Below are 16,525 nucleotides of genomic sequence, written 5' to 3' on the forward strand. Positions count from 1 at the left end.
CGTGGACCCTGGCTGCCCACTCCCCTAATCTCCCCTACAGCTTGTCAGTGAACTGCGACGCCCTGCGAGTGAGCAAAGTGGGTTCCGCGCTGGGCTGCGGCAGGAAGTGCCGTGGTAAGAGTGCGCGGGAAGTGGGGGACCCCAACTCCGCGGCAAAGACCCGCGAAGCGAGGACAAGGAGGCAGGTGAGACTCGCCTGGGCCGAAGGACCCGAACGCCTACGGGCCACGGCGGGGGGGGCGGGGTGAGCGCCCCCCTCCGGCCCCCAAGCCCCGCCCCCAAGCCTTTCGGAGCTGGGGGAGGCCGGTCCGCAGCAGCCGCTTTCTTTCTTTCTTTTTCAAACTCGCTTTGTGGGTGGCAACTCAGTGGGGGTTGCATAGAGACAGAACACAAAAAGCCCGTACGGGGGTGGGGGGCGGGAGCCAGAGGGGGGGGGAGAGAGAGAGAGAGAGAGAAAGAATCAAATAGTTCAACCCTCCTAGGAACATAGCGAGTTACTATGACGCAGGGTTGTGATCTTCATGGAAACCTGTTTCTTCCATTAAGAAAACACATACCGTGGTCCAGGTTCACCCTGGTTAAGCTCTCCTCCCTGTGCGCCTGAACCAACAAAGCAGAAGGCGAGGTTTTAAGGCTGGAGATGGACAGGTTTCATTTGTTTCTGAAACAAATGGAAACAGAGGACACGCACCTGCAGCAAATACTACAAGCGCCAGTGAGTCTTCATTTCCACATCTGCAGTTCCCACGGCATTAGGATTTATCCAAACGTATGCGCAAAGTACATACGTTTGCCCTCAATGGTTTACCGCATTCAACCGGGACAGATTCTTGGAAATTCATTCAAAGGAAGTTGAAACTGTCTGTAACTGTTGTCTTGCTTACTGGAAGCTTGGGGCCAGTTAATAAAGCTAATCCTTGCTTTCTTGCTTCTGCTTTTCCAAAAAGTTTAACCTTTTAAGAGTGGGTGCTCAACTAGACAGTGATCTCCTGGCCTCAATCTAAACAAACAAGTGATTCCTGACAAAGAAAATTGATATGAAATGTATAGGTTGTTTCCCCCCCTACTCCCCCGCTTTAAAAAAAAAAAGACCCCTTGCTCCACCCCGCTATTAAACAAAACACAATACCTTTTTCTGGGTGGTACCGCACAGAAGTTGATTCAGTTTTGACAATGTTGTTTAGCTATCATTTGCTATTTTGAATGAATGGGAGCAATCCCCCCTTTACAACATTTGTTTCCTATTATGGAGAGGCGCCGCAGTTGAGGGCAGACATGTGAAAGTGGCTGTTTGATTCTTTTTCATCCTCCTGACCCTGCTTTTGTCCCTCCTCACCCTGGGAATGTCACGCCTCGCTACTTCACTTTGAGATGCTCGAGAAACTGGCTTTGTTATTCCCTTTTAGACACACACGAAATTGTTCTCATTCCCCCCGCTGTAAAAGATACTTCACATCGGGACTCGGTTCACAAGTGCAATGCAATTTGGCTTAGTCCAACCTTTGTTCTGCTTGTACAAATGAGGGAACAGTGCACACATTATACAGTTGATCTATTGCTGTCTTAACCCCAGAGTTAGGGGCTGGGAGAAAAGCAAGTTAATCCCTTCCATACCAAGGCGGCTTTCGCAATATTTCCTCCAATAATGATATAGATTTGAATGGCTTCTTCTATTTCAAACGTGCAGAGCAAAACTTATGGGGAGGGCTTAAGGACAACACAACATCCTTTCACCGATGTTTTTGCAAATAAGTTGTGGCCAGATACGTATGTGAGGTTGGTCGGGTCCGTTTTAAAGCTCCGGGGGATGCACAGAGGAGGAATTTGATTTGGGAGCAGAGGTTTTAAAGCTCCAAGGTCTCGGAGCAGGCCACAGCCAAGCAAAGACCAAATGGTAATTGACAAAAGATTCCAAAGACGGGCCATTATGCCTAGCAAGCAAAGAGCAGCTTTCACAGACGTGGACAGCTCCCCCTCACTGCAGACCTGGGCTGGCACTTCTTGGGCTTGAGGGGGGTAGGTAGGAGTTGGGGGATGGGGTGTGAGGAGCTAAGCCTGTTTGTTTTGAGCTTGAAGTGGAGGGGAAGCTGGGCCTTGCAGACCCCTCAAATTTCTGCAGCTGCCTGGGAAGCACCCCTCAACTGTGTCTGGGCATTGCCACTCCCTGCCCTCCACACTCAAGCACAACACCCAGGCAACTCCAGGGTCCCAGCTATAGCCAGGGACGTTGCCCCCTCTTGGGCAACTTGGCTGTGGCCAAGCAGGGGCAACAGCGGCTGAAGTGGACTCTGAACCCGCACTCGGAGCGCTAGTTTGGAAGGGAACCAGGAGAGGTGGCGATTCTGGATTTACTTGGTGACTCAGCCAGGTGGCAAAGAACTGGTTTTAGGAGCTAAACTCATCTCCAGTTTGGGTTTCCAGGTCTGCGCTACGAGTTAAGCGTCCATCTTCCACTTAACCAAGCTACCAACCAATGATGGTTGGTTCCAAAGTTGCCTGGGGAAAGAAGTGGGCTCTGTCTGCTGCCAGGAGAACATGGCAATGGGGGGGTCGGGTGGAGGGGCATTTGGCTGCTTTGGCTGGAGGGCAGATAGAGTGGCCCTTCCTAGGCAGTTTGATTCCGCACCCGGCCCGGAGTGGCGGGTGGTGCTGCCCAGAGTTGAGAGCTTGACCACGCTGCTACACCAGGCCAGGCGCGGGGCTCTGGGATCTGGGAGCTAGGACTTTGGTGGCGAGCAGTGCCCTGGGGAGCAGAAAACTCACTGGGCTTCTCTCAGGCCTCGGGATTCAGGGCAGCCCGCCCGCCACTCCGTGCGCTGGGCGGGGGGGGGGGGGTCCGCAGGGGAGAAGGGGAACGCTGATCCCAAGGCCAACATTGTCAGCTTGGACCCCCCGACCGACCATTTTTTTTAATTGACCGCTGACAGGCCGAGGGAGTTTGTTTTAGTGCTGAATGCTCCGCAAATAAAATCCTTTTGAAAAGGGAAACTAAGTCGTTTCACGCCACCAAAGTGCAGATTTGCTGAAGAATGACTGATGGGACAAAGCCGGGCTGCGCGCTGGCGCGGATTCCCAGAGGCAGCCGGGCCACTGGGCCAGCGCAGGAGGCGGCCTGCAAAGATGGGGGCGGGGAGGGGGAGCAAACAAGATCCTAACCTGAAATCGACCGCGCGCTAGCCCTCCCCTCTCTCCCTTTCATGCCAATTTGAGGGAAAATGGAAGACGTGGAGAGAAGGGTAAAGAGACACGGGATGGGGGGGGGGGGAAGGCGGCCCGCAGGCGGGGGGAGAGACTCGGAGTCCGGAGTGAGCGAGAATGAGGGGCAAAAGACGCAGGAGGGGGGGGGGGTCAGAGGGTTCCCCGAAGAGCTCCAGGCACCGCGGGGTTGACTTTCCAAGTCGGGAAGGAGTGTATTGTTTGTAGCGCCTAGGAAACCTTCGGAAACTGCCGGCTACTTCTCCTCCACCTCCCGCGGGCGTTTGGTAAATATTAACAAACTAGGGCGCGATGTTTTCCGGAGGGGGGAGCGCGCTTGGTCGGGCTTGGGATGATTTCCCTCTCCTGGCGCACCCCCCCGCCCCTCCCCGCCTCAGCCCCACCCTGCACACATGCACACACCTGCTTGACTACAGGAGGAATCAAAATCAATATTGTATTTGTCACCCCTCTGTCTCCTTTTTACTCCCTCAGCCGCCCGGGTACCACTGAGGCGAATTGTGGATTTATGGCGGGAAATTAGCATAAATTATTACGGAATCTGTAGCCGTGTGTGGTCCAGCTTGTGGGAAAAGAGGCTATTGCGAACTCTCCAAGCAGAAAGGTGGTCGGGGTGGGCTCGACGGAGGCGGTGAATGGCTAGTGTAAGAGGGATTTCCATTTGGTTTGCACATGGGTATAATTGACTTATGTGTATTTTATACAGTTTTCCCAACAACTCTCTAAGCCTCCGGGTCGGAGACGTCCTCCTCCCAAGCTTCTGTTTGCTTTGGGTGCTGTACAATAGGCTCTGGTGCACTTTTCAAGATTTCTGGAAAGTACTCCTCCCCACCCCACTCCCCTTCATAATACCAGCTTTAAAACGCTGGCAATAACATGCAAATCCCCACCCTCTTCCCCTGGGCTTTGTCAGTTTCCAGCGGGAACAGACTCACAACTTGTAGGAAAGCACGTGTTTTAATTGCGGGCCTCCCCGCACCTCCGAACCCCGACCCACCCTTGGGAGAAACTTGGGCTATTTTGGATCGATTTATTTAATTAACCAGGGACTGGGAGGTGGGGGGCTGCTGCCTCACCTCCCATCCCCATCCTAGCCAAACTTGCAAGCTTCTCAGACCCGAATTCCTACTTGTGTCCTTGCACGTCCCAAACTCGGTGGTGACAACTTTCCCGGGGAGCTGGACAAAGATTTATTCTAGCTTGCGAGGTTTTTTGTTTGGGTTTTTTAACCCGAAGGTTTCCAATCTTCAGAATTTAGTTAATCTTCTGTTTACTCTGAGCAATGATTTGGACAGCCATACAATGGCCCCTTTGCAAGGCAACAAAATGCCAGTTGTTAAAATAAGAAGACATTTCTCCCCTCACCAACCGCCCCTCCCCCGCCCCCAACTCTCAGGATTAAAACGCACGCAGGCACCGACGTGAAAAGAATGTCTTCCTGGCTGTCACTGCTGGACCCGGGAAATTTCACTCTCAGCGTCCCACACCCCGAATTCAGCTCCATAAATCAAAGCGTTCTAAAAGCCATTGGGGGTGTCCATGCTGGTACCTTTCCTCTGCTGGACCGCTCCAGCCTGGACCACAGGGAATTTTGGGTTGAACTTCCCAGACCTGCTGTCCTCTGGAGCTGGGAGCCGCGCCTTCCGGTTCTGGGGTACACAGCCCTCCCCACGAGCCTACCTAGAATGTCCCTCAGGTTCCCACGTTCCCAGGTCGTTGGACCCCCAGGACCCCCGAGCCGAATTCGACCGCGACATATAACCTCTGAAAAGCCGCATCTCCTTAGGGGCAGAAGCGCACGCAATTGGGACCAGTAAACGCCTTAGCTCCGCGGAGGGTCCCGCGGGGTCCAAAGGGTGGATCTGCCCCCACTGGAGCCCGGCCCCCGAGGCAGGTCAGCGGCCCTCCCCCACCCTCCCTCCCCCACCTCCTCCCCCGAGTTATTTTTTCCGAATTAAGAAGGTGACATTACTCTTTTCTTCAAGCACTTCTGTTAATATTGGAAAACGTGCGCGTGCATCTCAAGCGAGGCAGTCCAGACGCGAGAGCCATTTCAATATTAATGAAATTGTTTAATCTCCTAAATTCATCGTGTTTAAGTTACGTTTTGGTGAGTTATTGACCACCTCCGAAACTGTAGTTAATGGGGTTGTGTGCGCGCGCGCTGAAACATCTTTTTTTTTATGCTACCCCCAAACATTGCAACTAATAATACACTAGTTATCACATAAGGTGTCTAAGCTTAGCACCCAGAACCTCTCCTACCCACCCCTACCTCCTGAAAGAAAGAAAGGAAAAAGGTTATTACGTTTCCTGACTTCGAAGGTGATTCTGTGTGGGCGGTGGGAACTGCTTTTTACCAACCCGGTAAAATTAATTTCTTTCAAGAGCGATAAAGGCCACAGAATGTGTAAGTGACCAGTGTGAACTCCCCGCACCTATTTGCAGCCGGCGTGCACGTAGGCCGGAGCGACTTACTGTTTTTTCCATAGCAATTTGATGGTAATGATGATGATGATGATGATAATATTAATATGTCACTGAACCCTCTCTAGACTAATCCGAACCACAGGGAGCGAATGCTCTCACCAGGCGGCGTGCCTCAGCCCCACGCTTATATTCCCCACTGCCCCAGAGGAGGAAAACGAAAACACCGCTGTTTTTAGGGGGACTCCGGGCCTGTGTTTGCAAGGCTCTTAAAGTCTAACTGTGGGTTTAAAATAAAAATTTTTTAAGGAGGCGGGGTGAGTTGGGTGGGGGAGGATAGTTCTGGTTATAAAATGCAAACTTCCAGGAAGCCACCTGGGGCAATGACAACCCTTCGATTTCCCTGGTGATAAAGTGGGTCACACAAAGCCAGGCCTTTCCCAGCCCCGCCGCCGCCCCAGCCCCTCCACCCGGCATCCAGCCAAATTCCTGGAGGACTTTCAAAGCGAAGAACTCCTCGCACAGATCTACTCGTAATACCTTATTTTTCCTTGGACCGATACCCTCAGATTCAAAACAGGTTCGTACACCAGGCTGTCCGGTTACATTTTGTAAGTTTTTTTTCCCCTTGTCTAGCCCCTCCCTTTAAAAAAAGACACAACTCAACTATGTACAGCTTGAAAAGTCAAATCAAACTCCAGCCATCCTTGTGGGGGACGGGGGGGGGGGGGAGGGATGAAAGAGGGTGCATTTCCATTGTAATATCTCATGCAACGGGCCCCGGTAGTGCCAGGCGTGGGGAAGGGTCTCTGTTTGGAGAGAAAGCCAAGCCTGAAGTTAGCTAACAATACAAACCCGATACAATGTAGAGCAAACAGAATACCCGACTCAAGCAATTTCCATGTCAAATCTAATCTGCTCCCCAGCTCGGTCTGGGAACAGAAGTGATCGCCTGGCTCCCCGCATCGCGGCGGCCGCCTTCTCATACCTTCACAGCGCGCGCGCCGGGACCTGCGCGGGAGTCCCTCTCCCCACCGGCCAGCGAGGCTCTTCCCACTCGGCCGGGCTGAAGCTGGAAGTGATTCCTATTGGCCAAGGTGTCCATGTAAATAGGTGTGAAAGAAACCAGAGCCGCCAGGGCTCTCCCCTCGCGCTCAGTCCCCTCCCTCCGCAGCCTCCGCTCCCCCTCCTCTTCCTCCTCCTCCCAAGGCGATTGTCATATGATAGCTAAGAAGTGGCACATTAATGAAGCGCCGCTACAGGGGTCTTTTCTGCTCCTGTCACCGCTTAAAACTATCAGATGGTTCCAGGAAGGACATGGAGCCAGCCACCTAGCGCAGCGGAGCCGCGGAGCCCACAGCAGCGCCCTCCGCAGCCCCGAGGCCGCCAGTGGCAGCGCCCGCGCGGGGACTCGGCCGCCGAGCTCGGCTGCCCACGGGGCGCACGGCCAGGAGAGCCGCGGACCGGGCGGCGCGGGGCGCTGCGGGGCTGAGCCGCGGAGCCGAGGCGCGCACCGAGCCCAGCCGAGCCGAGCGGGGACCCCGCGCCCGCGCCCGCGCACTGCGCCAGCGGGGACGCGGCCAGCGGCGGCGCCGTCCCGTATGCGGAGGCGCAACTTGGAGCAACTTTAAGGTGAGCGGCTCTCGGTTCGGTTTCGGACCCCACTCCCGCTCGAGGGTCGACCGGCTTCCCGGGTCGCTCGCGCCGCTCCCCGGCCTCCCCTCTCGAGCCCTCCGGCCGCGCCCAGCGCCGAGGCGAACTTGCGGGCTAGAGCGCGCGGCCGCGGGCAGCTCCAGCGCCCAGCGCCCCACTGCCGGTCCCCGAAGTGCGGCGTGGCCTAGCTGACCTCGCGAGGTCTGTGGCCAGGTGTGTCCATGCCACCTTCCTCGCCACTCACCCACCCCAACCCCTCCCGGTTGTCTCTCTCTCCCCTGCCCAGATCCCAGCAGCCCGCCAGCCCGCGCAGACCCAGAGCCACCAGGGCGATCAGGAAGATGCCTCGGCCGGGCCGCAACACGTACAGCGACCAGAAGCCGCCCTATTCGTACATCTCGCTGACCGCCATGGCCATTCAGAGCTCGCCCGAGAAGATGCTGCCGCTCAGCGAGATCTACAAGTTCATCATGGACCGCTTCCCCTACTACCGGGAGAACACGCAGCGCTGGCAGAACAGCCTGCGCCACAACCTCTCCTTCAACGACTGCTTCATCAAGATCCCGCGGCGGCCCGACCAGCCCGGCAAGGGCAGCTTCTGGGCGCTGCACCCCAGCTGCGGGGACATGTTCGAGAACGGCAGCTTCCTGCGGCGCCGCAAGCGCTTCAAGGTGCTCAAGTCCGACCACCTGGCGCCCAGCAAGCCGGCCGACGCGGCGCAGTACCTCCAGCAGCAGGCCAAGCTGCGCCTCAGCGCGCTGGCCGCCTCCGGCACGCACCTGCCGCAGATGCCCGCCGCCGCCTACAACCTGGGCGGCGTGGCCCAGCCCTCGGGCTTCAAGCACCCCTTCGCCATCGAAAACATCATTGCGCGCGAGTACAAGATGCCCGGGGGGCTGGCGTTCTCCGCCATGCAGCCCGTGCCAGCCGCCTACCCACTCCCCAACCAGTTGACTACCATGGGCAGCTCGCTGGGCACCGGCTGGCCGCACGTGTACGGTTCCGCGGGCATGATCGACTCGGCCACCCCCATCTCCATGGCGAGTGGTGATTACAGCGCCTACGGCGTGCCGCTGAAGCCGCTGTGCCACGCAGCGGGCCAGACGCTGCCCGCCATTCCCGTGCCCATCAAGCCCACGCCGGCCGCCGTGCCCGCGCTGCCCGCGCTACCCGCGCCCATCCCCACCTTGCTCTCGAACTCGCCACCCTCGCTCAGCCCCACCTCCTCGCAAACGGCCACCAGCCAAAGCAGCCCCGCCACCCCCAGCGAAACGCTCACCAGCCCGGCCTCCGCGCTGCACTCGGTGGCTGTGCACTGACCAGGAGCAGCACCGGCTCGTCCAGTCTCCCCCTCCCCACCCACCCACCCACCCAGTTCCCTCGCTTTTCCTGGCTCCCAGCCCTGCCCTCCCGACCTGCGATCTGGTATGCCACCCCACCTTGTTTATTTCACACCCGGCCAACCCTCTCTCCCACGCGAGAACTTTGTTTTGGACCCAGCGGGAGACAGACAACACACAAACTTGCAGCCGGGCCCGGAGACGCGTGGGAGTCTCCTTAGCAGCCCACGAGAGGGGAAGGCAGGGGGCATCTGAGTCAAACCACTCTGTCCCTGGGGCACAAGACCTCCCACTGAAGACACGAGGGAAATCCTGCCTTCGCAGAGGAATGTGCGTCTTCCCTCCACCCTCTTCCGTTCGGCTAGGAGGTGTTCCCTGCCGCGAGCTCTGAGCAGTTCCAGCACCAGAGAACCCACCTCACAGCTTTCAGAGAAGAGATTCTCTCCCCAGGGCCGCAGCGGCACAACGCTGGGCCAGGTTCCAATTACCCCGGTTGGTTAACCTCTAGGAAATATGCTGCGAAAAGAGAGCATTCATCTTCCTCGCCCACTCCCCTCCGCCCCTCTTGCAGGGGCTGGGCAGAACCCCGCACCCTGGTTGCGGCCCTGCAGCCGTGGCTTCAGCGGATTCTTTCGAAGCCCCAGGCGTTGGGAGTTAGGGGTGCCAGGCTGTGGAGAAGACTTTCTGGTCCTCCACAAAAGCAAACCACCACTAAAAGTCATCTTGTATTGTTTACAAAGCGCCCGGAAAGATGTAAAGCGTGAACTTGAATCTGTCTTGCCAGGCTGGCAAGGGGGCAAAGCCCACTTTACAAGTACCTGTTGTAATGTGAATGTTTACTCTTCATTTCTGGCCAGGTTTCGGGGAGGGAAGGGAATTGGGGTGGGGGGAGGGCAGGAGAGTTAATTAGGCTGTTAACTTTCCGATTACTTAGAGATCTTTTTAGCTATTTATTTTATAGTTGGGAGAGGAGGGGGGATGAACATGAAATAAGCCCAAAGGAAGAAAACTCCCAGGGCCAACCCTCTTCGAAGTTAGAGAGCTGCCGCCGGGGAGAAAGGGGAGCCGGCACTAGATAGTTCTCCTCTGGATAAGGCTTTCTGCTGGCTGTCAAGCCTTTCTCAAGAAGCCTAAGGGCTGCAAAGAGTTGTAAATGCTTGTGAATAGGAATGATCATACCCAGTGTCAAAGCACTTTTGTTTGCTACGTTCCTTTAGAGTCTTAGGTGATTTGCTGGAAAAATAAAAAAAACCGTGGTCTAGTGTGACCTGCTTAAGTTAAAGAAGAAGAAAAAAAGCTGTAGTGTCATCAGAGCGGTACAATTTTCACTTTTCATTTACCTCCTTCCCTGTACAGAATTAGCATGGCATTTTAAATGTTGATGTTCTTGGTCCCAGCATGCCTGTTTTAAGACAAAGGATTTTAAAACACACACACATACAAAGGGTGTTTATGTTAAATTATGGATTTAGTCCAAATAATATTTTCTCATTAAAATATGTAAACTCACATTTCAGTTTCGTGTCTTTTTTTGGGGACGAGTTTCCCCAGAAACCCTGATTTTCCACAAGATAGATGTAATGCCTCCCTGACTCTGCTCTTCACGATACATCACCTCAGGACTCTTTTTCTCACATATTACCTCTGCTCTTCTGCACTTGTAGATGGGAGGAGAAATTTTCAAACTCACTCCTGAAAGGGTCTGTGTGTCCAGAAAGAGACAACTCACCTTGTCTGCCCCAGATCCGGTGCCTAAGGAGCATAAGCCAGACAGAAACCCTTACTGAAGCAAATCAGTACTTGTTATGGATCAATGCATTTTTAAGTAAGCATTTAGTGAAACATCGAACATTCACATTCAGGGAAGAGAGAAACCAAGTAGAGATGAGGCGGAGATGTAAGAAGTAACAACAGACCTGCTCAATATATTCCACTGTATTTTACCAGGATTGAGAATTTATTTCCTTACTCCTGGTTATTTCAGCTGTGGGAATTTTTCTTTTTTTCAGAAATGACAGAAAGGCCCACTGTGCTTGTCAAAAAGCTGGTCACTCTGAATGAACACACTTTCCTCAACTCCTGCCTGCGAGCAAATCCTAGCAGTGCTTGACATGTTTCTCTTTTAAAAGTAAGTGAAGCCTCTTTAAATGCTTGACTCTAAGTATGAACTTTAAAAACAAAAATATGTCCCCCTCCTCTAGAGACTAAAAATTAGCCAAGACTTGATGGCTTAAGGCTAGTTGAAAATATATTGGAGGAAGACCAAGATTCTCACAGGGAGGTGTATACCCAATTAATGTAGTACCATGACAAAGAGAAACGTGAATGGTGATTAGCACTTTACGGTGTAAAATGATCAAGCAAGAAACCCTTGTGCAACATGGAGAAGCCCACGCAGTAATCATGCTCACCATCCTGTGTCAGGAGAAACTTTATCTAGCGCCTGCACCCCTGATTTATTTATATCATGGTTGGGAAAAAATTAGGATTAATGCAAAGCGTAATTAATCCTGTTGTGTGCATTTTTTAAAAGGAAGGATCCCACACACAGCCACACACACACACACACACACACAGACACACAGAGAGAGAGAGGTGGAAAATAAATGAATCATCGGACTGATTAAAATGCATGAAACTACGAAAGCTCGTCAGACAGAGGACAACTAAACTCATTCATCAAGCCCAAGTCACAATTATATCAACAAGATCAACCAAAGAACGCCCAGAAAACTTATAACACAGGGTTAAGAAATTCTTGAACCTTTGTTCCCCCAAAGAAATTCTGTCTTTAAAAAAATTAAATATATGTCCTGCAAAATAAAAATAAGACCATCTCTAGAATATTCTAATCTCGTGGAGTTTACTAACTCTGCATTCTAACTAGAGATGAAGGGAACACAGAGGGCTAGCAGGAAGCCTCCGCTGCTTTATAAACCATCTCAGCTTAAATTGGTTGCCCAGGCATTCCAATATAGACCCACTTGTAAGTGATGTGTCCATCCATACATGGAATGTAATGCATGGAGGCAAATAAGATTCAACTCCTATTTCTGCTCTCTGGCAAACTGGCTTCAACTCAGTATTTGAAAATGTTTCAGTGGGTAAGCTCGTCATGGTGCATTGCAAAGAATGAAATCACTTGGGCTCTGTGAGTCTTCCTTGCACAGTTCCAGGCATCTTTTCCCAGACAAAGTTGAATGAGTGAAGTGAAAAATCCATTGATGATATTTTGACATTGATTCAAATCCAAAAATAGCCCAAACACACAACACTTCCAGCTCACTCCATGGAGGCCTTCACCCCAGCTCTGAGATTTACGCCCTGTTTAGCTGAAGTGTCCCACAAATAAGGAAGTTTATAAGGATGATACCTTCAATGGCTCCCTTTGTCATGTTAAATCTTTTTTCACCTGGCTCAAGTCCAAAGTCAACAGAGAGAGAGCTCTTAAAAAAAAACTAGAAGAGATAGCAGCAAGCAGTGGGAAGGTGTCTATGCACTGTCTTCTCCTGAGAACTGAAAGATAAGGTACATTCTTTTTCTAGTTTGCAAATGCAGATATTATTATGATCGTGATTGCTATTCATTTAGGAATTTACTTTGGAACCTTGGCTATTGTTCTGGAACTTTGTTTCTTCTTATCATCAGGCTAGACTTGGCTGTGTTTTTAAGCAGCTTTCTCTGTAATTTGGGGGCGGGGTGGCACAATGGATGAATTTGGTGCATTTCTCAAGGGGGAAGCTGCAGAATTTCTTGATGGCCCTGATGCTTGGATTGGGGTGCTCTAAAATGTCGGATGACTCCAGAAGACTGCTAGGAAATGATCCTCAGATGACTTCAACAATTGTAGTCAGGAGTTGAATGCCTTCAAGATGGGTGAGAACACCGAGTGGCTGAGACGGAATCTGACCAGGTGCTAGAGTGCAGTGTGGCTGAGAGGCAGTCAAAGGGAAGGGGTTAGAATAGCCCAGGCCAATCTTGCAGACACAAGATTTCCCTTCAGTCTATGCAAGGGTGGGGGGTGGGTAGCGTTGGGGGTGGGGGTGGGAGGATGGTTTGTATCTTTACAAATGCAAACTCTCTTTGTAAAAGGTACACAGTTAAGAAAGCAAAGAGATCAGGATCTGCCCCTCCAATTCTTAATATAAATGTCAATTCATTTTTGCAACCCCCCCCTCTCCGGAAGCTGCATATACACAGAGTCTTGCAAACAAAAACAACCCCACCCACCGGCTGTGAAGCCGCAAAGGGGGTGCATTTGTTTCGTTTAAACTAACAACAAATTATCTAATTAATATGTTTCAATTACTGCATGAAAGGGACAGCCTCTGGACCCCCCGCCGCGGGGGCACAATAGCCCCAGGGCCCACTCTCGGAATTTACAATCACTTCACATCTGTTTCTTTCTTTTCCACATTTTGAGTCTAAACTCCTCTCAAGATCACTTCAAACCAGGGCCTGAGTTATGAAATATGCCCCGGCGCTAACAGGAATGAAACTTTGCCCACGGACGCTTCATTTGCAAGCAAAAAAAGGGAAAGGCCATTGAAGAGCATTAAACAAATATATTAGAATTCTGTCACTTTATGCAATTGAGTAGATCAAATGAAGGGTCCCCGGCACTTCATTCACTCTCATTCACTGCAATAGAAAACGCAAAGAATAGCGACCCGAGACTGGGCCACCGATGTAGATTTAGCTCCTTTTTACTGGGAGACAAAAAGGCTGAATTTTCACAAACACATTGCTGACTCGGGGACTAGGAAACCGGCCCTGGAACCCCTTTGGAATTTAAATTCATTTTATCTTCCTCTCTCTTTGCGAGATCTGTTTGCACTACAGTGCAAGATGCAGCAGGCATCCTCTGGCTTCGGGAGAAAAAAAATGGGGGAGGGGAAGAAAGTGAGTTGGCGGCTGGAGAGGCAGCCTGGGCCTAGAATTCCCAAGGAGCCTCTGGTGATCAACTAGCTCTGCAGTCTGAGATAATAACTTGGGGTTAAAAAAAAATCTTTATCTACATCCATATGAACATCACTACACGGAAAGCATCCCCAAGCCTCTCACCTCTTTGTTTGGCTTGGGTTCCATAAACAGCGGGTGGTCCAAGACCAGAAACCCATGTGGGTCTTTGATTTTTCTTCTTTCCACTAATTTCAGGATGCTGATGTCAAAACAGACTAGGAAACTGAAGGTTCAATGTTACTATTCAAAAGCAATAAAATCAATCTCTCTCTCTCCACACACACACACACACACCTATTCAAAAGCAATAAAATCAATCTCTCTCTCTACACACACACACACCTTTCCTGCTAACCACCCAATCTGAGCACTGTGCTAATATGCTTCATATGAAAAAGTTGGGAGAGAAGACACAGCTTGGTTTGACTTTCCAAATGGGAATCCTCTTACATTTTCACTTCCCATCAGCAGCAGAGAGCTGTGTCTCCGTGAATGGAGCTGGTTTGTGGGGGTGCTTCTGTCTTGTGTCCTCCATGTTTGACATTTCTATTTGGTGGAACTTGAAGGAGCTCCAGTGGTGGGGATTGTTGATTCCAGAGGTTGGGAAGGGACAGAGAAGGATTCAAAGTTCTTAGCTTCCGAGGTCTGAACCCTTTCCCTCAGACTAAATAATACCTAAATAAATCTTGATCTCAACAGGGGACATGGTGGAGGGTCTTAAAATGTTCATGTGGGACGCTTTTCAAGTTCACTGCTCCCTTTAACACTTTCCATTTTAACATTAAGGTTTATAAAGTCTATGTTCTGATGCTGTTCTTCATCTGATTCTCGGGATGGGTGCCTGCAGCTGGGGAGGGGCTTGGGAAGGAGAGGCTGAGACCTACCTTTACTGACCTCACCACTTCGATGTTAAAGAGAGGGGTGTTTCACAACCATAAGCTTCTAAATTCATCGGACCTATTCATAAACAAATCAGAATTTATCCCCGAAGAATTGGAATTGCCAAAATAAGATCTTCCTTTCTTCCCCGAACACTTCCAAGAATATCTGGGCAATGAATTCTTCTTTGCAGGGAGGGGGCCCTCTTCCAGCTTGTGTCTGCAAATAACCAATGTCAAATGTGTTGCGAGCTTCAGAAGGGACAAAATTGGAACATTAATTAAACCAGATGAAACTCACCGATAAAAAGCTTTTTCCAAGTCTCTGTTGTCCGGAGACACTGTGATTCAGACTCATGCTTTGTCAGCCTGCGTATTTTTGTTTATCCAGTTCATTTCTTGCCCAGAGTGCTCCCCGTTGGCTGGATTTACAGGAAGAGTTGTTGGTTTGCAGAAACCATTGCTACCCAACCCGGCGTTTGCTGTAGATTTCTCTCTCTTCCCTCCCGAAGCACGGCAGATTGGTCGGACAAGTTCCGCACACAGTCACATCGAGAGAGATTGCTCAATAAAGGATCTTAATTTTATGCCCTTTACGGGAAGCTTAGTATTTATTAAGTCATGTCTAGAGTGTTTTGCATTAATTAGAGCAGCTCCTTGGAGAGACATTACAGCCAAGAATGTTTTCACACAACAGGAAAAGCCCAAGCCGGTGAACTGGCACAGCGAAGCAGGGGCCTTTCCATGGCTGCATTGCGTGGGAATACCAACACACAGTTTTGTTGATTTACATATGCCTGATCCACTGAAGGTCTCAGCACAAGAGTAAAATGACCAGTGGGAACTTCCACATCACCCTGGGGGCTGGGGTTCTTCTGTCACCTCCTTTCCCCTCCAAGAAAACGGACTTGATCCTCCCTCTCAAGATCCCTGGTGTGATTCCTTATTGGAGGAAAATGGATGATGTAGTCTTCCTAAATTCCACAGGTTAGTTGGATTGAGTCAAACATTCTAGGGGCTGCTGGGAGGCTGTGGCTAGTTCTCAGATTGCGTTCGATGTTGGTGGGAGACCGAAGGCGGGTAGAGATTAGGAGCAGCCGGCAGGGACCGGCTTGCCTACCAGGTGAGTCCAGCTCACAGGTATGTGGTGATTGCTACCCGCAGGACAGAAGAACCAGGGTAGACAATGATTCTATTGGTTTCGCTTGGGGGAAAAGTCTATGTCTTTGTTCCAGGTGTCTCTGAACACAAACCTTGACTGAGATTAGGTTTCTGCTGTCAAATTAAGTTGTATAATATTAACATATGTGAGACACATTTAAATCTATATGCGGATGAGGCTTTGTTTTTTTTAAAGAGGCTTAAAAATAAAACATGAAAATGATTAACTTTTGTCACCGAAATATAAACAACCAATTGATTAATTTTATTGCTGATTATTCTTTGCTGTGTAGCCAAACATTACCCAATTCTTAAAGTGATAGATGCTAAATAAATCAGATAAAATAATTACTTGTCATTTCACTGCAATGAGAAATGGCTGAGTTTATGGATACATTTATATGAACTTCAAAGCATATAATTGGTTTTGCTTTATTTTTATTTAGAAATGGCACTTTTAACTGCAAAAATACTATTATTACATACTAGAAATGACTTTTCCATGTACTTCCTATGCATATTTTAAAATAATGTATTTCTCCTTTCCATGATCTCCATAGTTATAATCAATATGCATGCATTGTTTCATCCTGCTCCTCCCGGCGCATAAACTACGTGCTTTCCCATGTGGGATCCTGCTCCTCCCGGCGCATAAACTACGTGCTTTCCCATGTGGGAGCAGAGTTCCTAAGAAGGGAGGATGGGGAGATTTTTGCCTCCTATACTTTAGCCATATTATCAGGAGGGGCCAGTTCCTGGCGAGGGACATCGCAATTAGTAACGCAGTGAGTCACCGAAAAAGAAGAAGACCTTCCATTGGATGGATGGCCCCAGAGGCTGCAACAATGGGCTCAGACGTCACAGAGATGGCGAGGAAGGTGCAGGCCC

General features: G+C 50.7%; 1 protein-coding gene across 1 annotated transcript; it reads left to right on the forward strand.

Annotated features, from left to right (window-relative positions):
• The first annotated feature begins 7,637 nt into the window (after window positions 1-7,637).
• On the forward strand, window positions 7,638-8,615 carry FOXB1 (forkhead box B1). Its single transcript, XM_075532374.1, has one exon. The coding sequence runs from the start codon at window positions 7,638-7,640 to the stop codon at window positions 8,613-8,615; it is 978 nt and encodes a 325-aa protein (XP_075388489.1).
• Window positions 8,616-16,525: the final 7,910 nt, after the last annotated feature.

The sequence above is a fragment of the Tenrec ecaudatus genome, chromosome 14 (assembly GCF_050624435.1).
Source record: "Tenrec ecaudatus isolate mTenEca1 chromosome 14, mTenEca1.hap1, whole genome shotgun sequence".
Classification (NCBI taxonomy): domain Eukaryota; kingdom Metazoa; phylum Chordata; class Mammalia; order Afrosoricida; family Tenrecidae; genus Tenrec; species Tenrec ecaudatus.

Bases quoted from the DNA above. Each gene is read 5' to 3' on its own strand.
- FOXB1 (XM_075532374.1), top strand. From the start codon at position 7,638: ATGCCTCGGCCGGGCCGCAACACGTACAGCGACCAGAAGCCGCCCTAT.